Source organism: Oryctolagus cuniculus, unplaced genomic scaffold, assembly GCF_964237555.1.
Source record: "Oryctolagus cuniculus unplaced genomic scaffold, mOryCun1.1 SCAFFOLD_35, whole genome shotgun sequence".
NCBI lineage: Eukaryota > Metazoa > Chordata > Mammalia > Lagomorpha > Leporidae > Oryctolagus > Oryctolagus cuniculus.
The window spans coordinates 1,401,082-1,425,751 of record NW_027208301.1 but is presented as its reverse complement, the minus strand read 5'-3'; the positions used below and the strand labels follow the sequence as shown (position 1 = coordinate 1,425,751).

The window sequence follows — 24,670 nt, the reverse complement described above, 5'->3', positions numbered from 1 at the left end:
AAAAATAATAGTATATTTAATGACAATTTCCAAAAATTCTATCCACATTTTAATTTCTCCACTTAGAGTATGTTTCTTTTCTTCTTCTTCTTTTTTCTTTCTTTCTTCTTTCTTCTTTCTTCTTTCTTCTTTCTTCTTTCTTCTTTCTTCTCCTTACAGGCAGAGTTAGTGAGAGAGTGAGAGAGAGACAGAGAGAAAGGTCTGCCTTTTTCCGTTGGTTCACACCCCAAGTGGCCGTCATGGCCAGTGTGCTGTGCTGATCCAAAGCCAGGAGCCATGTGCTTCCTCCTGGCCTCCAATGTGGGTGCAGGGCCCAAGGGCCTGGGCCATCCTCCACTGCACTCCCGGGCCACAGCAGAGAGCTGGACTGGAAGAAGAGCAACTGGGACAGAATCCAGCACCCCAACCAGGACTAGAACCCGGGGTGCCGGTGCCACAGGTGGAGGATTATCCAAGTGAGCCATGGTGCCGGCCAACTTATATTATGTTTCTTTCAAATGTATTTACCAAGGCAGGAATTAATGAGGAATTGGAATATTATGTGAGCACTTCATGTGGTTAGACAAGTTTTTATGTATCCCTGCTGTATCCTAAGAGGTTGATTTTCCAGCAAATTTATTCCTAATGGAGCTGTGCACTGTTTTACAGGGAAAGTAGTTTCATCAGCCCGTGATGTCAACAGGGAAAGATCATGGAAAGTCTCCTTTGTTTTCCTTCTCAGCATATGCAATTGCAACCACTGCCACCATCTTTAGAGAATTTCTGGTCCTGAAGCTGTCCTCATATTGCTCAAGGACTGTGTGATTGGTTTCTATGTCTGTGAATGTTAGTGTGGGGGTAAAGGGAACTTTGGAGAGCAGGGCAGGTTCCTGTCTCTTGATGGCATAGGTGCAGTTGTAGATTGGAGGCATTATAATCTCTCTTTCAGGTACACCCTATAGACCTTGGCTGGTTCAGGAAGGGATACCAGTGGTAGATCCTCAGTTCCAAAGCCATAGAAGAAATGAATAATGTTGGATTTTCAAGGATTTTTTTTTTTTGTCAGAAGATGAGGGGCTAGTGCTGTGGCTCAGTGGGTTAACGCCCTGGGCTGAAGTGCCAGCATCCCATATGGGCACTGGTTTTAATCCTGGAAGCTCCTCTTCTGATCCAGCTCTCTGCTGTGGCCTGAGAAAGCAGTAGAAGGCAGCCCAAGTCCTTGGGCCCCTGAACCTGTGTGGGAGACCCAGAAAAAACTCCTGGCTCCTGGCTTCAGATTGGCACAGCTCTGTTGTGGCCATCTGGGGAGTGAACCAGTGGATGGAAGACCTCTCTCTCTGTCTCTACCTCTCTCTGTAACTCTGACTGTCAAATAAATAAAAATAAATCTTAAAAAAAAAAAAAAGTAGATGATGTGTCTGACAGAAGACCAGTGGGTCTCTAGGTATACAGAAAGGGGTTCTAAAATTTCTGTAGACAACTCATCTCATACAAGATGGCCATGGGATGGAGATGGATATTCAGACCATTTGAGCTGAATTGTATATGAGCTGAATGTAGGTTGCACCTCTGTCACTGTTTACTCATCTTTAAGATGAGTATAGCAACAATACTAGTGAAATGTCCTTACTGTGAGATGTGTGCAGACTGACTTACACTGTGTTGCAGTTGCATTTATGGGGTTTCTGGTGTATCTTCTGTAAATGAAGTTTCTCATTTCCTGCACTGTATAGCCTGCCCAATACTCCTCATTTGAGGATACAGAATTTATACAATACCTAGTTTCTGGGAACATGGAAGTTTGGGTACTGGGGGACAGTCCCATTTCCTTTGCAAGTGAGAAGTTGTTATGGTATTTGAAGAAGAGAGCTCAACAAATAGGAATCTTTTCTAACAGAATACAACTTAATGCTCTCTGAGATAACACCTTAAGGCTAAGAGCAGAGAAAAGAGTCATTAAAAAGTAAAGATCCTAGTTGCATGGTCCAAGCAGTATGGATCATACTGACCAGAGTGAATAAGATATACTTGATATTACCTTACCTCATCCATTAGTTTTCAAGACTTGGTGGTAATAGAAGTTCTGGACCAGCATTCAAAAGAGAGTTGTGAATGGATTAGAAAGATAGTGGTCTTAAGGGCGCAGCCAGGGGTGGAGGAATAACCTCTCATATCTGAAAGTCACTATCTGCATTGCTTCCTTAAGTAAAGCTTTCAAAAGTTTGCACCCATACAGAAACACAAAGTGTAAAATACTGTTTCAGTACTAGTTATAGCATTAATTCACATTGAACAACACATTAAGAACAGAAATCCTACATGGGGAGTAAGTGCACAGTGACTCCTGTTGTTGATTTAACAATTGACACCCTTGTTTACGGCCTCAGTAATCACCCTAGGCTCTTGTCATGTGTTGCCAAGGCTATGGAAGCCTTTTGAGTTCAACAACTCCAATCTTATTTAGACAAGGTCATAGTCAAAGTGGAAGTTCTCTCTTCCCTTCAGAGAAAGGTACCTCCTTCCTTGATGGCCCATTCTTTCCATTGAGTTCTCACTCACAGGGATCTTTCATTTTCATTTAGGTGTGTGTGTGTGTGTGTGTGTGTGTTTGTGTGTTTTGCCAGAGTGTCTTGGCTTGCCATCCCTAAAATACTCTCATGGGCTGCCACAATGCTGTTTAGGACATCTGCCATTCTATGAGTCTGCTGTGCATCTTGCTTCCCATGTTGGATCATTCTCTCCTTTTTAGTTCTATCAGTTAGTAATAGCAGACACTAGTTTTGCTTATATGATCCCTTTGACTCTTAATCCTATCATTATGATCAATTCTGAACTGAAGCTGATCACTTGGACTAGTGAGATGTCATTGGTACATGCCACCTTGATGAGATTGAATTGGAATCCCCTGGCATGTTTCTAACTCTACCATTTGATGCAAGTCAGATTGAGCATGTCCCAAATGGTACCTCTCCTCCCTCTCTTATTCCCACTCTTATATTTAACAGAGATCACTTTTCAGTTAAATTTAAACACCTAAGAATAATGGTGTGTTAATTACAGGGGTCAACCAATAGGATTAAGTAGAAAAAAAATACTAAAAGGGATAAACTATTAAGTTGTTCATCAACAGTCAGTACAAGGAGTGAGCAAGTCACTGTTTCTCATAGTGTCCATTTCACTTCAACAGGCTTCAATTTAGATGCTCGGTTAGTTGTCACTGATCAGGGAGAACATATGATATTTGTCCCTTTGGGACTGGCTTATTTCACTCAGCATGATGTTTTCCAGATTCCTCTATTTTGTTGCAAATGACCAGATTTCTTTTTTTTTTTTTTTTTTTTTTTTTTTTTTTTTTTTTTACTGCTGTGTAGTATCCTATAGAGTACATGTCCCATAATTCCTTTATCCAGTCTACTGTGGATGGGCAATCAATTTAGGTTGATTCCATGTCATAGCTATTGTGAATTGAGCTGCAATAAACATTAAGGTGCAGACCACTTTTTTGTTTGCCAATTTAATTTCCTTTCAGTAAATTCCAAGGAGTGGGATGGCTGGGTTCAATGGTAGGTTTTATTCAGGTTTCTGAGGTATCTCCAGACTGACTTCCATAGTGGCTTTACCAGATCGCATTCCCACCAACAGTGGGTTAGTGTCCCTTTTTCCCCACATCCTCTCCAGTATCTGTTGTTGGTAGATTTCTGTATGTGGGCCATTCTAACCGGGGTGAGGTGAAACCTCATTGTGGTTTTGATTTGCATTTCCCTGATGGCTAGTGATCCTGAACATTTTTTCATGTGTCTTGGCCATTTGGATTTCCTCTTCTGTCTATTTTGATCCTTGGCCCATCTCTTGAGTGGGTTGTTTGTTTTGATGTTGTGGAGTTTCTTGATCTCTTTGTAGATTCTGGTTATTAGCCCTTTATCTGTTGCATAGCTTGCAAATATTTTTCCCATTCTGTCAGTTGCCTCTTCACTTTGCTGTTTCTTTTGCAGTACAGAAACATCTCAATTTGTTGCAATCCTAATTGTTAATTTTGGCTTTGATTGCCTGTGCCTCTGGGGTCTTTTCCAAGAAGTCCTTGTCTGTGCTTATATCTTGCAGGGTTTCTCCAATGTTCTCTAATAATTTGATGGTGTCAGGTCATAGATTTAAGTCTTTAATCCATGTTGAGTGGATTTTTGTGTAAGGTGTAAAGTAGGGGCCTTGGTTCATGCTTCTACATGTGGAAGTCCAGTTTTCCTAGCACCATTTATTGAATAGACTCTCCTTACTCCAGGAATTGGTTTTAGATCCTTGCTCAAATATAATTTGGCTGTAGATGTTTGGATTGATTTCTGGTATTCTATTCTGTTCCATTGGTATATCCATTTGTTTCTGTACCAGTACCATGCTGTTTTGATTATAACTGCCCTGTAGTATGTCCTGAAATCTGGTATTGTGATGCCTCCAGCTTTGTTTTTGTTGTACAAGATTGCTTTAGCTATTTGAGGTCTCCTGTGTCTCCATATGAATTTCAGCATCATTTTTTCCAGATTGAGAAGAATGTCTTTGGTATCTTGATTGGTATTGTATTGAATCTATAAATTGCTTTTGGGAGAATGGACATTTTGATGATGTTGATTCTTCCAATCCATGAGCATGGAAGATTTTTCCATTTTTCAGTATCCTCTTCTATTTCTTTAAGATTTTGTAATTTTCATCGTAGAGATCTTTAACGTCCTTGGTTAAGTTTATTCCAAGGTATTTGATTGTTTTTGTAGCTATTGTGAATGGGATTGATCTTAGAAGTTCTTTCTCAGCCATGGCATTGCCTGTGTATACAAAGGCTGTTGATTTTTCTGCACTGATTTTATATCCTGCTACTTTGCCAAACTCCTCTATGTGTTCCAATAGTCTCTTAGTAGAGTTCTTTGGGTCCCCTAAAGAATCATATTATCTGCAAAGAGGGATAATTTGACTTCTTCCTTTCCAACTTGTATCCTTTACTTTCTTTTTCTTGCCTAATATCTCTGGCTAAAACTTCCAGAACTATATTCAATAGCAGTGGTGAGAGTGGGCATCCCTGTCTGGTACCAGATCTCAGTGGAAATGCTTCCAACTTTTCCCCATTCAATAGGATGTTGGCCATGGGTTTTTCATAAATTGCTTTGATTATATTGAGGAATGTTGCTTCTATACCCAGTTTGTTTAGAGGTTTCATCATGAAAGGGTTATATTTTATCAAATGCTTTGTCTGTATCTATTGAGATAATCAAATGGTTTTTCTTCTGCAGTTTGTTAATGTGGTGTATCACATTGATTGATTTGCAAACATTGAACCATCCCTGCATACCAGGGATAAATCCCACTTGGTTTGGGTGGATGATCTTTCTGATGTGTTGTTGCATTCTATTAGCCAGAATTTTATTGAGGATTTTTGTGTCTGTGTTCATCAGGGATATTGGTCTGTAATTCTCTTTCAATGCTGCATCTTTTTCCAGCTTAGGTATTAAGTTGACACTGGCTTCATAGAAAGAATTTGGGAGTATTCCCTTTTTCAATTGTTCTGAATAGCTTGAGAAGAATTGGAGTTAGTTCTTCTTTCAATGTCTGGTATATTCAGCAGTGAATCCATCTGGTCCTGGGCTTTTCTTTGTTGGGAGGGCCTTTATTACCGTTTCAATTTCTGTCTCAGTTATGGGTCTGTTTAGGTTTTCTATGTCTTCATGGTTCAATTTAGGTAGGTTGCATGTGTCCAGGAATCTATCCATTTCTGATAGATTTCCCTGTTTGCTGGCATACAAGTCCTTGTAGTAATTTCTGATGATTCTTTTTATTTCTGTGGTGTCTGTTGTTACATTTCCTTTTTCATCTCTGATTTTATTGATTTGGGTCTTTTCTCTTCTTTTTGTAGTTAGTTGGGCCAGTGGTGTGTCAATTTTGTTTATTTTTTCAAAAAACCAGCTCCTCGTTTGGCTGATTTTTCGCAGTTTTTTTTTTTTTTAATTTAATCCTGTTGATTTCCTCTCCGATTTTAAATATTTCTTTTTTCCTGCTAGTTTTGGGTCTGGTTTGCTGCAGTTTTTCTAGGTCCTTGACATGAATGGAAAGCCCATTTATTTGGTGCCTTTCTAATTTCTTGATGTAGTCACTTATTGCTATAAACTTTCCTCTTAACACTGCCTTCGCTGTATCCCATATGTTTTGATATGATGTGTTGTTATCCTCATTTACTTCCAGAAAGTTTTTGATTTCTCTTTTGATTTCTTGAATGACCCAATGTTCATTCAGGAGCATGTTTTTCAGTCTCCATGTGTTTACATATGATCTAGGGATTCCTGAGTTGCTAATTTGCACCTTCATTCTGTTGCAGTCTAAGAAGCTGCATCATATGATTCTAATTCTTTTGAATTTGCTGAGACTTGCTTTATGGCCTAGTATGTGGTCAATCCTGGAGTAGGTTCCATGCACTGCTGAGAAGAATGTAAATTCTTTAAGTGTAGGATTGAAAGTGCTGTAGATTTCTGTTAGATCCATTTGGGGTTTAGTGTCAATTAAATCTGCTATTACCTTGTCGATCTTCTGTCTGGTTGATCTTTCTATTTCTGAGAGTGGAGTATTGAAGTCCTCCAGTACTATTGTATTGGAGTCTATGTCTCCCTTTTAAGTCCCTTAACATATCTTTTAAATAAACCAGTGCCCTGTAATTAGGTGCAGATACATTTATAATAGTTACATCTTCCTGTTGAATTGATCCCTTAATCATTATATAGTGCCCCTCTTTGTCTCTCTTAACAGTTTTTGTGTTAAAGTTTATTTTGTCTGATATTAATATGGCTACACCAGCTCTTTTTTCATTTCTGTTGGCATGGAATATCTTTTTCCAGCCTTTCACTTTCAGTCTGCATGCATATTTGGAAAGATGCGTTTCTTGTAAGCAACAAATACATGGGTTGTGTTCCTTAATCCACTCAGCCAGTCTGTGTTTTTTAACTGCAGAGTTGAGGCCATTAACATTCAATGTGACTCTTGATAAATAGTAACTTTTTCCTGCCATTTTCCCAAAGATATTTCTAATATATACTTTGAGCTTCCTGTGATCTTTTACTGGGAGGTTTTCTTTCTTTACCTTCTTTCATATTGATGGCTGTGTTTCTGTGTGTAACACATCTTTAAGCACCTTTTGCAGGGCTGGATGAGTGGCCACAAAGTCTTTCAATTTCTGTTTGCTATGAAAGGTCTCTATTTCACCTTCATTCACAAATGAGAGCTTTGCAGGATACAATATTCTGATCTGGCAGTTTTTTTCTCTTAGTACCTGAGCTATGTCTCGCCATTCCCTCCTAGCTTGTAGGGTTTCTGATGAGAAGTCAGCTGTGCGTCTAATTGGAGATCCTCTGATAGTAATCTGACATTTCTCTCTTGCACATTTTAGAATCTTTTCTTTGTGTTTTACTTTGTTGAGTTTGATTACAATGTGTTGTGGTGAGGATTTCTTTTGGTCATGTTTATTAGGGGTTCTATGAGCTTCCTGTACTTGGATGTCTCTGTCTTTCTCCAAACCTGGGAAGTTTTCTGCTAGTATCTCACTAAAAAGGCCTTCTAATCCTTTCTCTCTCTCTATGCTTTCAGGAACTCCTAGAACCTGAATGTTGTGTTTTTAATCATATCTTGTAGAGTCCCAAAAATATTTTTTGGATTTTCTCTTCTTTGGTTTTTTTTGTTTTGTTTTGTTTTTTTTTGTTTTTTTTTTTGTTTGTTTTTTTGACAGGCAGAGTGGACAGTGAGAGAGAGAGACAGAGAGAAAGGTCTTCCTTTGCCGTTGGTTCACCCTCCAATGGCTGCCACGGCCGGCACGCTGCAGCCGGCGCACCGCGCTGATCCGATGGCAGGAGCCAGGAGCCAGGTGCTTTTCCTGGTCTCCTCTTCTTTGGTTTGACTGTATACTTTCCTGTCCTCTGTCTTCGAAGTCCAATATTCTCTCTTCTGCTTCACTGATTCTGTTTTTAAGGCTCTCAAATGCATTTGTCATTTGATCTATTGAGTTCTTCATTTCATTTTGATTTCTCTTCACTATCACAATTTCATGTTCTACTAGTTGCTTCATTTCATTTTGATTTCTCTTTAAGATTTCATTTTCATGAGAGAGATTTTCTACCCTGTCCAGTAAGGATTTCTGTAGTTCAATAATTTGTTTTTGAGAACTTCTAAGTGTTCTTATCATAAATTTTTTGAAATCCATTTCTTGCATTTCTTCTATCTCATCACCTTTGTAATCTTGAATTGGGGTGTCTTATTCATTTGGGGGCATCATCATTTCTTTCTTGTTCTTGTCTCCTCAGATCCTGCATTTGTTGCTTGGCATTGTGGAGATATTCTTTGTTTTTTTTTTTTCTTTTTTTTTTTCTTTGTTTTTTTGATGTGGTAGTTTTTCTTGTTATACTATGACTCAATTAAAGGGACTGTCTGCTTTTGGCGGATCCTTAGAGGCTTATGATGGGTGTGGCCAGAGAGCTGTTTGGTTCTTCAGGGTTAAGGGTGACACACCCAGATTAGGCATAGTAAATTTTCTCTCTCCCTCTCTCTTTTTTTTTTTTTTTATTCAGAAGTGATGTAATTCCACACAGCTGAGCAGAATTGAAGGCAGTCAGCATCTGAGCTCTGGCCCCTGTGGGTCTGCTCTGTCCCAAGGACCACACAAAGGATCTGTGCAGTCCTCTGTGTCAACTCAGTTTCCCTTGCAATCTCCCACCAGGTTGCTAAGGTTACCAAGTTTGCAGCGTCTCCTGAGAGTACTCACTCTCAGACACTCCATTAATTTTCTCACACACCCTCATTTTTTTTTCACAGTCACAGTTCATAAGCTCCACTCATTCACTAGGTCCTAACCACTTGTTATTTCTCCCCACCAGAGTCAGGTTTTTCTGGTTAGTTGAGGGCAGGTGCAGCACTGAGGTGGTGCAGCTTTTACATATGTCTAAAATGGTGCCTGCTCTTTTTCTCACTCACCTTTGTAAGGTGAGTGGAGAGAGAGAATCGTGTCCATATGGGTCCCTTTTATTTCATTTTATTTTATTTGTTTATTTTTCTCTCTTCTAGTTAGCCTGGCAGACTTTCCCCCACAAGGCTTCAAACCTCATTTCCTCTAGGCTCTTCCTGCCACTTCCCTGCATGTATCTTGAGCTACTGAGGTTTCACCTCACCTTCCTTTCCAGCACTGGTGTGTAGACTCAGCAGCTGGGGTCCCAAGCTGTGGGCACCCATGCCCTCCATGCAGGTCCACCATGTCCCACTAGTTCCAGAAGAGTTTCCTATGCAGTTTTTTTTTCCTAACTCTTCCCTGAAACTACAGTATCTCCACTTTTATTAAACTATCTTTTCCCGGATTATCAGTGTGCTTCCTCCCTAATCCGCCATCTTGGAGGACTCCTGCCCCCTGTATTCTAATAGTCCTTCCTGGTAGCTCAAGGAAGTTTTACCAGGATCTCTGTAAAAAAGATGAAACAAATTGTTTTTCAGGAGAAAAGTGCTTTGTGTCATGTCACATGATTTGTAAATACCTGGCACCCTAACTTCTGTGTAATGTTCTCTATCTTGCCACACTTAATTAAAAAACAATTATTTTTCAGATCCATTTCAGAAATTGTCACCAGTTCAATTAGTACTGCTTTAGAAAACTTTCATGAGCATGTCTTCCCTTTTGCTACTAATGCTATGTTTGGAGTGTGTGACTTCAAAAAGCATATCATGAGGCCAGTGCTGTGGCACAGCGGGTTAATGCCCTGGCCTAATGTGCCCACATCCCATATTGGCACGGGTTCAAGAGTCAGCTGCTTCACTTCTGATCCAGCTCTCTGCTATGGCCTGGGAAAGCAGAAGATGGTCCATGTCCTTGGGTCCCTGCACCCACGTGGGACATCTGGAAGAAGCTCCTGGGTCCTGGCTTCAGTTGGTGCAGCTCTGGCCATTGCAGCCATTTGCAGAGTGAGCCATTGGATGGAAGACCTCTCTCTCTCTCTCTGCCTCTCCTCTCTGTGTAACTTTGACTTTCAAATAAATAAATAAATATTTAAGAAAAACAAAAAGCATATCATAAAAATTTCAGTAATTCTTCTTTTACAATATGCAGTATACATGCAGCTACAGAAAATTACTGTGAACCTTTATCCTGCCTTATGAGATAGTAAAATTATATTAAATTAGATTTCATATGATAATAAGCTTCTTAAAATATAAACCAAAAGAACACAGTGACCATATATAAGCTGAAATGTGAAGAACAAACTTATGGTCTCCAGATAATTTATCTTTATGAATCCCAGGACTTTTTTTTTTAATATCAGCAGCTTTTCTAAGGTCTAATTGATAGGCAAAGATTGTGTTTATAGGAGCTTTTTTCTAAGTTTTTAAAAAAATTATTTGAAAATATTGTATATAGAGAGACCCAGAGAGATCTTCCTTCTGCTTGTTCACATCACAGGTGGCTGCACTGAGCAGGGCCAGGAAAGAATGAGGCCAGGAACCAAGATCTTCATCTGGATCTCCCACATTGGTAGCATTTGCCCAAGTATTTGGATCATCTTCCATTGCTTTTCTCACACCATCAGCAGGAAGCTGGATCAAAAGCAGAACAGCCAGAACATGAACCAGTGCTCATATGGGGTGCTTGTATTGCAGACAGCAGGTTTACATGCTATGTGACAATGCTGGCCCTGTTTTATGGGAACTTCTAAATGAAATTTTGAAGTTGTATGCATTGTAGTTTGCATGTAATTCAACTTTCTGCCATACTTACTGATATATATCAGCATTCGATGTAGGACAAATCAGAAAACACAATGGCTTAACAAATAGCCATTTGATTTGCAGTTCTGACTCTGAGTTATGGGCTGTACTCAGCTGGGCAGTTCCTATGATCAGTCCAGGAGCAGAAATGAGAGTTTAGTCATTTGGGGAACTGATTGAGGCTTTACTTAAGTGTCTGGGGTTTGTGGTGAATCTTGGCTACATATTATCTCTCTTTTTTTTTTTTTTTTTGGACAGGCAGAGTTAGAGACAGAGAGAAATGTCTTCCTTCCATTGGTTCACCCCCCAAATGGCCGCTATGGCCAGCATGCTGTGCTGATCCAAAGCTAGGAGCCAGGTGCTTCCTCCTGGTCTCCATGTGGGTGCAGGGCCCAAGCACTTGGGCCATCCTCCACTGCATTCCCAGGCCACAGCTGAGAGCTGGACTGGAAGAGGAGCAACTGGAACAGAACCAGCACCCCAACCTGGACTAGAACCCGGAGTACCAGTGCTGCAGGAGGAGGATTAGCCTAGTGAGCCACAGTGCCAACCTACCTACTATCTCTTCAACAGGCAGGCCCCAGAGTTTTTCAGAAGATAACTGTCATAAAAAGAAAATCTGAGAAGGCAAATACTTTACCAATTCTCTATTTCTGGGGCTGGTTCTGTTGCATAGGAGGTAAAAGCCACTGCCTGCAGTGCCAGCATCCCATATGGGTGTCAGTTCAAGACTCGGCTGCTCCACTTCTGATCCAGCTCTTTGCTACAGCCTGGGAAAACAGTAGAAGATGGCCCAAGTCCTTTGGCCCCTGCTCCCTTCTGGGAGACCTGGAAGAAGCTCCTGGCTTATATCTTTGGATCTACACAGCTCCAGCCATTGCAGCCATCTGGGGAGTGAACCTGCAGTTCAAAGACCTCTCTTTCTCCCTCCCTCCATCCCTCCCTGTCTCTCTCTTTCTTTTTCTCTGCCTCTTCTTCTCTTTTCGTGTAACTTTTTCAAATAAATAAATCTTTTAACAAATTGTCTATTTCTATCACATTTACTGGTATCTAATGGGGTAAGTCAAGTGAAATGGTGAAATTAAGGGTCTTTTTTAAAAAGATTTATTTATTTATTTGAAAGAGTTACACACACACACATACAGAGAGAGAGAGAGAAAAAAAGAGAGAGATCTTCCATCTGCTGGTTCACTCGCCAGTTGGCTGCAGTGGCCAGAGTTGTGCCTATTCAAAGCCAGGATCTAGGAGATTCTTCTGGGTCTCCCACATGGGTATAGGGGCCCAAGGACTTGGGCCATCTTCTACTGCTTTCCCAGGCCATAGCAGAAAGCTGGATCAGAAGTGGAGCAGCTGGGAATCGAACCAGTGCCTATATGGGCTGCCCGTCTGCAGGTGGCAGCTTTACCCACTAGGCCACAGTGTCAGCCCCAATCCAGGGATTTGTGAAGGGAAAAGATCTATTTAGAATCATTACTGGTAAAGTGCACTGCATTAAATATACATTATGTGTATTTGTTAATTTTCTTTAGTATAAACTTGAATAACAATGTAATGTTTATCTCTGATAACCTCATTTATTTGAACACTCAACATTTCTTTTTATTTTTCCACTATGATTTTAAAAAATATGTAGATAACGCTTTCATTAAACCAATGATAACTTCTATTTAATCTCTGTCCCAGTATACGAGTTAATTAAAATGGAAAATATGGGGCTGGCTCTGTGGCTCAGTGGGTGAATGCCCTGCTCTAAAGCATCCGCATCCCATATGGACACCAGTTTGAGACCCTGCTGTTCCACTTTTGCTCCAGCTCTCTAGTATGGCCTGGGAAAGCAGTGGAAGATGGCCCAGGTCCTTGGGCCCCTTTACCCATGTGGGAGACCCAGAAGAAGCTACTGGTTCCTGGCTTCAGATTGGTGCAATTCCAGCCATTGCAGCCAACTGGGGACTGAACCAGCAGATGGAAGACCTCTCTCTCTCTCAGCCTCTCCTCTTTCTGTGTAACTGTGACTTTCAAATAAATAAATAAATATTTTAAAAAATTTTAAATAGAAAAACATAAAATTTGCTCTCATGGAATATACAGAAATGAATTATGAATTTGGCATGATTATGAAACATTACTGTCATCTATATTAATGCAGTTTGGTCTCTTGTCTTTCTGTTGCTATAGCAAAATATATATTGGTTACATGAATTGAGTTGAAACTAAGCACAATATGCTACCTTTTTGGGGTCATGTTGTCTGAAACAGTCTAAACGTAGATGATGTACTGAGCAGTGTTTTAGTGCTACCTATGAAGTAAACACTTAGCATTCTGCAAGAGGAAGAGTTACCTAGTGCTAAAACACAGATAAGTTAAGTTTGTTTTCAAATTGTTAGAGTAATGGAGTTCTTAATACCTTTGAGAAGCTGAATTGGATTCTGGAATAGGATAAGGAATGTGTGGAGAAAAGAATCTACTGGAGGCTCATTTATTTTTGAAGATTATTTATTTGAAAGGTGGACTTACAGAGATTGGGAGAGACAGGGAGACAAAAGGAGATATATTCTATCTACTGTTTCATTCACCAAATGCCCACAATGGCTGGGACTGGGCCAGGCCAAAGCCAGGAGCCTGGGACTCATCTAGGTCTCCCACACTGGTTGAAGGGTCCAAATACTCAGGCCATTTTCACTGCTCTTTCAATCAGATTAGCAGGGAACTAGATTGGAATTGGAGCAGCAAGGACTCAAGTCCTCTGTTTACATGGGATGCCAGCATTGATAGTGGAGGCTTAGCATGCTGAATCACAATTCTGGTGACTATTGCAGGTTCTTAAACAAATCTCTAAGCATTTTTCTCAGTGAGTCACAAATGCAGATTGTACTGCAGACATTCCCAGGTTCTCTTTTTGGGCAAATAATTCCATTGCTTTCACTTTAATTATGTATAATGTTATTTCAAATGTTTATCATTTGAATGTTTTGGGCAAGTATTTCCATTGCTTTCACTTTAATTAGGTATAATGTTATTTCAATTGTTTATCAGTAGAATAATCATAGACAAGGGCAAAAGCTAATTTGTATTCTTTGTCTTACCTGTATTTTCTCTCTTACTTAAAATATTTATTAGCTTGATAGAGAAAGAAGTTGATGGACTGAGAGATAGAGAGCTTTGACACATTAATTCACTTCCTAGATAACCATACCAAACAGGTGGGGCAGGACTGAAGCCAGGATTGAGGAATGGAATCTAGGCCTCCTTCATTGGTGACATCACCATTGCTTCCCCAGGTTTGCATTATCTGGGAGCTAGAAACTAGAGCTGGCATTAGAAATCAAACATAGACACTCTGAGGTGGCATCATAAGCACTAAGCTAAATGTCTGCCCTGTTTTTTAATATATTTTTTCTCTGACATATTGGAAATGATATGCATGGTGTTTTCCTGGAAATTGTTTTCTGTTCGTTCCCATCATAGTTTCACTGATGGTTTCTTGCCTTTTTTCCTCAATGCTTCTACATACTTCTCCTTAACACTGCCTATTTAAGAGTCAATATTGCCCCTCTTTTAGCCTGCTGTGCAATTCCCCTTGACAGATGTGGCCTTTGTGATTTGAACCTTCTGTTTCCCTCCAGCTTGGGCATTTCTCATAGCCTGTAGATCATGGGTTTGGCTCTGTTGAATGCTCTGTGTGGCTTTCTAAACACTCCACAAGTCTAATGTGAAACCATATCCTTCCTTTTTCCCTTCATATCCCTACACAACTGTCAGTGTTTGTTTTGTGACAGAGTTAATATGTTGACTGGAAGTGTAATGTTACAGGTGATGATAGCATTTGAAGACCTGGCTGTGTACTTTACATGGGAGGAATGGCAGAAAATGAACAATGCTCAGAAAACCCTGTACAGAGATGTGATGCTGGAGACCTACAGCAACCTGTTCTCCTTGGGTGAGTGACACCCATCACATGCCCAGTGATAACATTTTCTTGCTTTTTGACAAATAATGGAACACTTTATAATGTTTAATATTGGGCAGGATTAGAATTTGAGTCCATGAATAATCTGAATATCTACCATCTAAGAAAAGATTCAGATTGGAACATTTGTTGCATAGCTCCTGGACCAAGCTGTAGTCCTTTAAATAACCCAAGATAGTGATTTTACAAAGTCTTACTTTGTTTCCATTAATAGGGCACTGCATTACCAAACCTGAGTTAATCTTCAAGTTGGAGCGAGGAGCTGAGCCATGCATGGTGGACGAATGCTTGAATCAGAGCCTTTCAGGTCGGTCTGCACATAACAGACAGGGAGGCCAAGGCAGAAAGTGTGCAGATGTTGACTGGTGTTCTTTCCATGAATTTTTCTCAAGCCTTACTCCTGATGACAGCTGGTTTTGTGCATCAGACACAGGCATTTAGAGATACTAGTATCTTCCTAACTTTTGTTCTTAGTAAAGATGTTCTCTTTTTTTGAGTGTTTTTTTTTTTTTTTTTTTTTTTTTTGGCAGGCAGAGTGGACAGTGAGAGGGAGAGACAGAGAGAAAGGTCTTCCTTTGTGTTCTTTGATAAAAAAAAAATCCAGTCATTTTCTGATGTTACTAAGGCTTTTATTTAGGTTTGATACATTCCCCAAATTCTAACTTGTCCTTCTCCACACTTTCATATCTTTTCCTTCATGCACTTACTAATTCATTCAGTGCTTGTTATTTAGGCAACATACAGAAACTTATTTTTTTTAATCTTAATGCTTCTGGTTTTTCTGTTTGTTTTTTGACAGGCAGAGTGGACAGTGAGAGAGACAGACAGAGAGATAGGTCTTCCTTTACTGTTGGTTCACCCTCCAATGGCCACCATGGCCAGAGTGCTGTGGCTGGCACACTGCGCTGTTCTGAAGCCAGGAGCCAGGTATTTCTCCTGGTCTCCCATGCAGGTGCAGGGCCCAAGGACCTGGGCCATCCTCCATTGCACTCCTGGGCCACAGCAGAGAGCTGGCCTGGAAGAGGGGCAACCAGGACAGAATCCAGCACCCCAACTGGAACTAGAAGCAGGTGTTCCGGTGCCGCAGCAGACAATTAGACTATTGAGACATGGCAGCAGCCTGTTTCTGTCCTTTTTTTTTTTTTAATGATTTATTTATTTATTTGAAAGTCAGAGAGAGAGAAGAAGAAGAGGCAGAGAGAGGTCTTCCATCCACTGGTTCACTTCCCAATTGACTGTCATGGCTGGAGCTATACTGATTTGAAGCTAGGAGCCAGGAGCTTCTTCCAGGTCTCCCACATGGATAAAGGGGTCCAAGGACTTGGGCCATCTTCTGCTTTCCCAGGCTATAGCAGAGAGCTGGATCAGAAGTGGAGCATCTAGGACTTAAACTGGTGCCCATAAGTGACGTTGGCACTGCAAGTGGTGGCTTTACCTGATATGCCACAACACCAGCCCCCAGAAACTTATTTCTAACTCATTGCTCAGATTGAGTTCCCACTCATGATTTTGCCCAGGCATAGAACTTGCTCAGAATCAAGAAATCAAGAAATGTGAACTCTCTCTTTTTTAGTCTCTTTCTTTTTTTTCCTCTGTGCCTCTCAAATAAATAAGAAGATTATAGTCTGTTGGAAACATTTGAGGAGTGAGCCTACAGTTGGCAAACCTCTGTTTCAGTCTGTCTTTATCTCTCATTCTGTCTCTCTGACTCTCAAGTAAGTAAATAAGTAAATGCTAAAAGATGGTCATGTGGCTGGCACTGTGCTGCAGTGAATTAACACCCTAGCCTGAAGCACCAGCATCCCATATGGGTACCAGTTTGAGATGCAGTTGCTCCACTTCTGATCTAGCTCTTAGCTATGGCCTGGGAAAGCAGTAGAAGATGGTCCAAGTCCTTGGACCCCTGCACCTGAGGGAGACCCAGAAGAAGCTCCTGGCTCCTGGCTTCAGATCAGCACAGTTCTGGCCATTCTGGCCAATTGGGGAGTGAACGATTGGATCAAGACCTTACTCTCTCTTTGCCTCTCCTCTCTCTGTATAACTCTGACTTTCAAATAAATAAATAAATCTTTAAAAAAAAAGATGGTCATGAGTAAGCCTCTGTGCTGTGACATCAGAAATTATGAAGCTGGGAATGATACTGTGGTGCAGTGTGTTAAAGTTCCAGCCTGCAGCACTAGCATTGCATATGGGTGCCAGTTCAAGTCCCAGCTGATCCTCTTCTAGTCCAGCTCTCTGCTAATGCACCTGAGACAGGAGCAGAGGTTGGCCCAAGTCCTTGGCCCCCTGTACCCATGTGGGAGACAAGAAAGACACTTCTGGCTCCTAACTTCATCTTGGCCCAGCATTGGTTGTTGTGCCCATATGGGGAGTGAACCAGCAGATGGAAGACTTCTCTCTGTCTCTATCTCTCTCTATAATTCTAGCTTTCAAATAAAGTAAATCTTTGAAAAAAAAGAAATCATAAACTAAGCATGAACTTGTATAAAACATGAAAATAAGTGATCCTAGACTAACCAAGAAAGTAATGATATTTTGTGGCCCAAGTTCAAGTAGCCTCATGGGTTTATGTTGAGTGGCTCAGATTTTTTGAAGGGTGGAGTTTGAAGAATGATTTCTCTCTTATTTTTCAGTATCATTGAAAAATAAGCAAATAAAAAGATAAAAAAGCATAGGAAAAGAAGCTTTCAGTGAAAATAGGAGGCAACTGATCAAAAGCCTCCAGAAATTCAAATTATCACACAGGAATGTTTCTAGAAAGAATTTAGAGGAGGTAACCAGCACTGATGATTTCAGAGTGAGCTAGAAAACACTTTTCAAAGAAGATGAGCACATCCCGGTTTGCAGAAACGAATTCTTCAAACTGATTGGGAGTGTTTAACTAAAGTGGTATATTGGGAATTTTCTGTACCTGTTGTACTTCTGAGAAGCTGAAGGTGTTGGGTGTCCTTAGAAATTTGGGGAAGCTGTCATAGAGTAGAGACAAAGTAGTTTTTCATTTGAAAAATCCCACAACTGATGTTTACCTAGGAAGACTGAACATGAGACATTCATAGATTCAAATCCTACTCCTTAAATGTTGTCCTGCTTAAAGTACAGGCACATTTCACTCTTCTCCACCTGCAAGTAAATGATCAGTACAACCTTTTCATGTTTATGGTTGAGATATCAGAGAAGCAAAAAGCACACAATTTTTATAAAAATAAACTGGAGAAAAAGGACAGAGAAAAAATTGTTGCTAGGTAGTGGGTGAATATTTTTATTAAACATTTGTCCTTCTTTAAAATATTTTATAGTTATTTCATCTTTGTGAAGGCAGAGTGATAATGAGAGGAGAAAGAGAGAGAAAGAGGTCCTCTATTAGCTCACTTCCCAGATGCCTGCAACACTTAGGTCTAAGTAGTCTGAAGCCAAAACTCTAGAATTCCTCTAGTCATCCCTGGTGTCTCACAGGTTCCCAGGCACATGAACCATTATCTGGTTCCTTCCAGTTTACATAGGCAGAGAGCTGTACTGAAAGCAGAGTAGCCAGGGCTCAAACTGACACTGTTTTGAGATGCAGGCATCCCACACTTCATAGCACAAATGTCATTCTACCATCCTTGACAAATTCCCATAGCAAAAAGGATCATGTTTGAACATTGGGAAACCTCATGGTATATTAATGTATTAAGGAGAAAAACCATATAATGGTCACAAATAAGAACCTCGTACTGATTTTGTGAAAATCTTATGCCACTTGGATAACAAGTAACTTCATTCCCTTTACATGAGTATGCCAGGAGAAACAGTTACATGTGATTCAGTGACATGATTGCTTTTTTCTCATTTCAGTGGGCATGAAAAGGGATGACCTGATTAGGGTCAACCAGGAAAGTCAGGACACAAATCTGAATCAGGATTTTATGAAAAATAACAAGACATCAGCTCTCAAGAGAGTTGAATTAAGAAAAACCCTTAGTTTAAATTCAAGCCATATTCCAACACTGATTATTAAAAAGGGAATCTATTCAGGATTGAAGCCTGAGGAATGCAATAAATGTCACACTGTGTATCCCCCCAGTGGGCCTGAACAACTACAAGCTGGAGAGAAATTTGATAACACTAAGATACCTGGAAAATTTCTCCAGTTCTGTGAGCCTCTTAGTCAGCATGACAATATTCACATCATGAAGCGACCATTTGGACCCACTAGACAAGCAAAAGTCTTCACAAGAAAGATGCTCTTTAAATCTGAGAGGGTTCATATGGCAGAAAACTGTAATAAGTCAACTGTCACTTTTGGAAAAGTAACTCAAATAGAAAAAGCTATCCATGAAAATTCTAGCCTCAATATGCATCAACAAACTCACACAAGAAAGAAATTTTATAAGTACATTATGTATGTTGAACCTGTCATTCACCAGTCACATCTTGCAATAAATCAGAGACTAAATACAAGGGAAAAACTTTACACATGTAAACCTTATGGAAAATCACTCAGTTTTGATTCACCTTATGTATGTAATGACTGTGGAAAAGCCTTTGGACAAAAGTCAGTCCTCAGGAAACATCAGCAAATTCACACAGGGAAGAAACCTCATGAATGTAGTGACTGTGGAAAAGTCTTTACACAAAACTCATACCTCATAAACCATCAGCGAATTCACACAGGAGAGAAACTTTATAAATGCCTTCATTGTGGAAGAGGCTTTCTGTGGAAGTCAGTCCTCATCGTACACCAGAGAATTCACACATGGAAGAGACCCTATGAATGTAATGACTGTGGAAAAGCCTTTGGACGAAAGTCAAACCTCGAAATGCACCAACAAATTCACACAGGGGAGAAACCTCATAAATATAATGACTGTGGAAAAGCCTTTAGACAAAATTTAAACCTCGTACTGCACCAGAGAATTCACACAGGGGAGAAACCTCATGAATGTAATGACTGTGGAAAAGCCTTTGGAAGAAAGTCATACCTCATAAGACACCAGCAAATTCACACAGGGGAGAAACCTCATAAATGTAATGACTGTGGAAAAGCCTTTGGAAGAAAGTCACACCTCATCATACACCAGAGAATTCACACAGGGGAGAAACCTCATAAATGTAATGACTGTGGAAAAGCCTTTACAAAAAAGTCGGACCTCATGAAACACCAGCGAATTCACACAGGGGAGAAACCTCATAAATGTAATGACTGTGGAAAAGCCTTTGGAGAAAAGTCAGACCTCATAAGACACCAGCGAATTCACACAGGTGAGAAACCTCATGAATGTAATGACTGTGGAAAAGCCTTTACAAAAAAGTCAAACCTCGTCATACACCAGCGAATTCACACAGTGGAGAAACCTCATAAATGTAATGACTGTGGAAAAGCCTTTACAAAAAAGTCAAACCTCATCATACACCAGCGAATTCACACAGGGGAGAAACCTCATAAATGTAATGACTGTGGAAAAGCCTTTACAAAAAAGTCGGACCTCATCATACACCAGCGAATTCACACAGGGGAGAAACCTCATAAATGTAATGACTGTGGAAAAGCCTTTGGAGAAAAGTCAGACCTCATCATACACCAGAGAATTCACACAGGGGAGAAACCTCATAAATGTAATGACTGTGGAAAAGCCTTTGGACAAAAGACAGACCTCATGAAACATCAGCGAATTCACAAAGGGGAGAAACCTCATAAATGTAATGACTGTGGAAAAGCCTTTGGACGAAAGCCAGACCTCATAAGACACCAGCGAATTCACACAGGGGAGAAACCTCATAAATGTAATGACTGTGGAAAAGCCTTTGGACAAAAGTCACACCTCATCATACACCAGAGAATTCACACAGGGGAGAAACCTCATAAATGTAATGACTGTGGAAAAGCCTTTACAAAAAAGTCGGACCTCATGAAACACCAGCGAATTCACACAGGGGAGAAACCTCATAAATGTAATGACTGTGGAAAAGCCTTTGGAGAAAAGTCAGACCTCATAAGACACCAGCGAATTCACACAGGTGAGAAACCTCATGAATGTAATGACTGTGGAAAAGCCTTTACAAAAAAGTCAAACCTCGTCATACACCAGCGAATTCACACAGGGGAGAAACCTCATAAATGTAATGACTGTGGAAAAGCCTTTACAAAAAAGTCAAACCTCATCATACACCAGCGAATTCACACAGGGGAGAAACCTCATAAATGTAATGACTGTGGAAAAGCCTTTACAAAAAAGTCGGACCTCATCATACACCAGCGAATTCACACAGGGGAGAAACCTCATAAATGTAATGACTGTGGAAAAGCCTTTGGAGAAAAGTCAGACCTCATCATACACCAGAGAATTCACACAGGGGAGAAACCTCATAAATGTAATGACTGTGGAAAAGCCTTTAGACAAAAGACAGACCTCATGAAACACCAGCGAATTCACACAGGGGAGAAACCTTATAAATGTAATGACTGTGGAAAAGCCTTTGGACAAAAGTCACACCTCATCATACACCAGAGAATTCACACAGGGGAGAAACCTCATAAATGTAATGACTGTGGAAAAGCCTTTGGACAAAAGTCACACCTCATGAAACACCAGCGAATTCACACAGGGGAGAAACCTTATAAATGTAATGACTGTGGAACAGCCTTTGGACAAAAGTCACACCTCATCATACACCAGAGAATTCACACAGGGGAGAAACCTCATAAATGTAATGACTGTGGAAAAGCCTTTACAAAAAAGTCAGACCTCATCATACACCAGCGAATTCACACAGGGGAGAAACCTCATAAATGTAATGACTGTGGAAAAGCCTTTGGACACAAGTCACACCTCATGAAACACCAGCGAATTCACACAGGGGAGAAACCTCATAAATGTAATGACTGTGGAAAAGCCTTTGGACAAAAGACAGACCTCATGAAACATCAGCGAATTCACACAGGGGAGAAACCTCATGAATGTAATGACTGTGGAAAAGCCTTTGTATGAAAGTCACACCTCTTCAGACACCAACGAATTCACACAGGGGAGAAACCCCATGAATGTAATGACTGAGGGAAAGCCTCTGGATAAAAGTGAATCCTTTGGAAACATCAGAATTCACACAGGGAAGAAACCTCATGAATGTAATGACTTTGTAAAAGCCTTTGGACAAAAGACAAACCTCATATCACAGCATAGAATTCACACAGGGTAGAAAACTCATGATTGTAATAACTGTGGAAAGCATTTAGTCATAAGTCAACCTTCATCATGCATCAGAGAATTCACACAGGGCACAAACCTTATGAATGTAATGACTGGAAAAGCCTTTGGACACAAGACAAACCTCATAATGCACCAGAGAATGCACACAGTGTTGAAACTTCATGAGTGTAATGACTGTGGAAAAACTTGATTTTAAGTTCCACTCCAAATGCATCAGAGGATTCACACAGGGAAATAACCTTATAAATGCGATGACTGCAGAAAAGCCTTTTTCTATAAGTTATAGTCATATAAAAACAGAATTCAGACAGGGCAGAAACCTTATAAATCTAATGAGTGTGGAAAAGCCTTTATAAATCATATGTTATTAATCATAGCTCGTATCACACCAGAGAATTCACACCGGGGAGAAACTTCATGAATGCGATGACTGTGGAAGAGCCCTTGGCAATAAGTCACATCTCAGAATGCATCAGAAAATTCACACGAAGAGAAACCTTTTGGACATAATGACTTGGAAAGCTTTTCCCATAATTCAGCCCTCATTGCACATCATCTAATTCATATGGGGGAAAACACTTTGGGTATAATGCATGTGGAAAAGCCTTTATCCATAAGTAACACCTCATAAAACATCAGAATTCACATGGGGGAGAAACCTTATGAATGGAATGAGTGTTGGAAAACTCTGCCAAAATCACACAATATAACATCAGAGAATTTATTACATGGTGGAAATCTTGTAATAAATGTGGGAAAGCCTTTTGTCAGAAGGAATACCTCATAACACATGTAGTTCAAACAAGGGAGAGAACTTAAGAATATAGTAAATATGAAAGACTTTTTCAAAAATCAGCATAAACATGTGACAGAGCCTTTTGCAGGAAATTACATCCCTTACAATAGGCACTCCCATAAGGAAGAAAGGTTGGGACCAGCGCTGTGGCACAGTAGTTTAAAGCCCTGGCCTGAAATGCTGGCATACCATTTGGGCACCGGTTCTAGTCCTGGTTTCTCCTCTTCTGATCCAGCTCTCTGCTATGGCCTGGAAAAGCAGTAGAAGATGGCCCTGCACCCACGTGGGAGACCCAGAAGAAGCTCCTGACTCCTGGCTTTGTATCGCTGCAGCTCCAGCTATTGCATCCATCATGGGAGTGGACCAGTGGATGGAAGACCTCTTTCTGCTTCTCTATCTCTCTGTAACTCTGTCTTTCAAATGCATAAAGTAAATTGTTAAAAAAAAATGAAGAAGTTCAGAACTATTATTAGTGTGACAAGAAGCCATTTGCCAGAAATTGATCATTATGCATCAGAAAATTCACACAAGGGGTTTCTTAGGAGTGTAATGAATGTGGAAGTATATTTTCATGGAATTCAGGCTTGCATAAATATGCAAATCAAAAAAGGTGATATCTTTCAAGTGCAATAGACCTCAAAAAACCATAGCCAGAAATTAAACATCAGGCCGGCGCCATGGAGCAATAGGTTAATCCTCCACCTGCTATGCTGGCATCCCGTATGGGTGCCAGTTCTAGTCCCAGCTGCCCCTCTTCAATCCACTCTCTACTGTGGCCTGGGAAAGCAGTAGAAGACAGCCCAAGTGCTTGGGCCTCTGCACCCACATGGAAGACCAGGAAGAAGCACCTGGCTCCTGGCTTCAGATCAATGCAGCTTTGGCCACTGTGGCCATTTGAGGAGTGAACCAACAGAAGGAAGACCTTTCTCTCTGTCTCTCTCACTGTCTGTAACTCTACCTGTCAAATAAATAAAAATCTTAAAAAACAAGAAATTAAACATCAACTAATACCAGAGAATTCATACAGTAAAATGTCAATTTAATGAATGTGAAAAAACTCTTCTGCCATTAATCAATTCACATGAAGAAACTGAGAAATGAAAAAACACATGCATAGAAAAGTCATGTACCATATGTCACCTCTCAATGGTTACCTGACAACTTACAGAAAGAAAAAATTCTGTGACTGTATTGTAATGGGAAATACCTTTATTATTAGGCAGACTTCCACAAAACATAGCAAGATTACAGAGAGAAGTCCCTGAAGTATAATTTGTTTGGAAGAATTCTTTGGTTGAATCACCCCTTAGTGAGTATTGGGCAGTTTTCATGATGAATTGTGACAGAGAGTGGTTAACCGTTCTTCAGAAAATTTTCTCTTATACAACCTGAACTTTTGGTTTCTCATTATTGTGAATGCGATCAAGTATATGAACTGAACTGTGCTCTCTTGTGTAAATTTTGTTAATAAATATTTAAAAGTTGAGTAACAGTTATTTCAACAGTTATTTGGAATACCATCTTCATCAATTACAAAGTTATTTGTTTTATAGCTGCTTTGTTGGCCACCCAGGATTCTTTCCCTTCATTATTGCAGTGTAAACCTGTGATGTGACCATAGGCATATCAAGTGACAGCCATATAGTTCCAGCCATAATAGTGTACCCCAGCCCTGGATAATAAGTGTTGTGTGCAACACAAGGGAATGAGTTTGTGGTGACCTATATACCCATGAGAAATTTCAACTTATCTGTGTGAACTCTGGATTAGACTCCACTACCCAAGGTCTATTTGAACATGCAAGTAGATGTTGCCACACACATTACCCTCATTCTTTAAAGGGACAACCTCAAACCCTATAAGTTGCAACACTCTTCTGAATTTTCCTGTATTACTGAATGCATAATGCCTTTTTCATTCATGATGTCCCTTTTCTACATTTTTTCATTCTGTTCCTAATTGCCTTGAGACAAGAA

The 24,670-nt window shown here is 40.2% G+C and overlaps 1 protein-coding gene across 1 annotated transcript in view; it reads left to right on the top strand.

Annotated features, from left to right (window-relative positions):
- Positions 1-24,186, top strand: part of LOC138848192 (zinc finger protein 585A-like) — a 55,072-nt gene extending 30,886 nt beyond the window's left edge. The window contains exons 2-4 of the mRNA XM_070067764.1: positions 14,555-14,681; positions 14,926-15,018; positions 18,546-24,186. Coding sequence (XP_069923865.1) covers positions 14,555-14,681; positions 14,926-15,018; positions 18,546-21,679 — 3,354 coding nt within the window. The 3' untranslated portion in view covers positions 21,680-24,186. The remainder of the gene's footprint in view (positions 1-14,554; positions 14,682-14,925; positions 15,019-18,545) is intronic.
- The last annotated feature ends 484 nt before the right edge of the window (positions 24,187-24,670 follow it).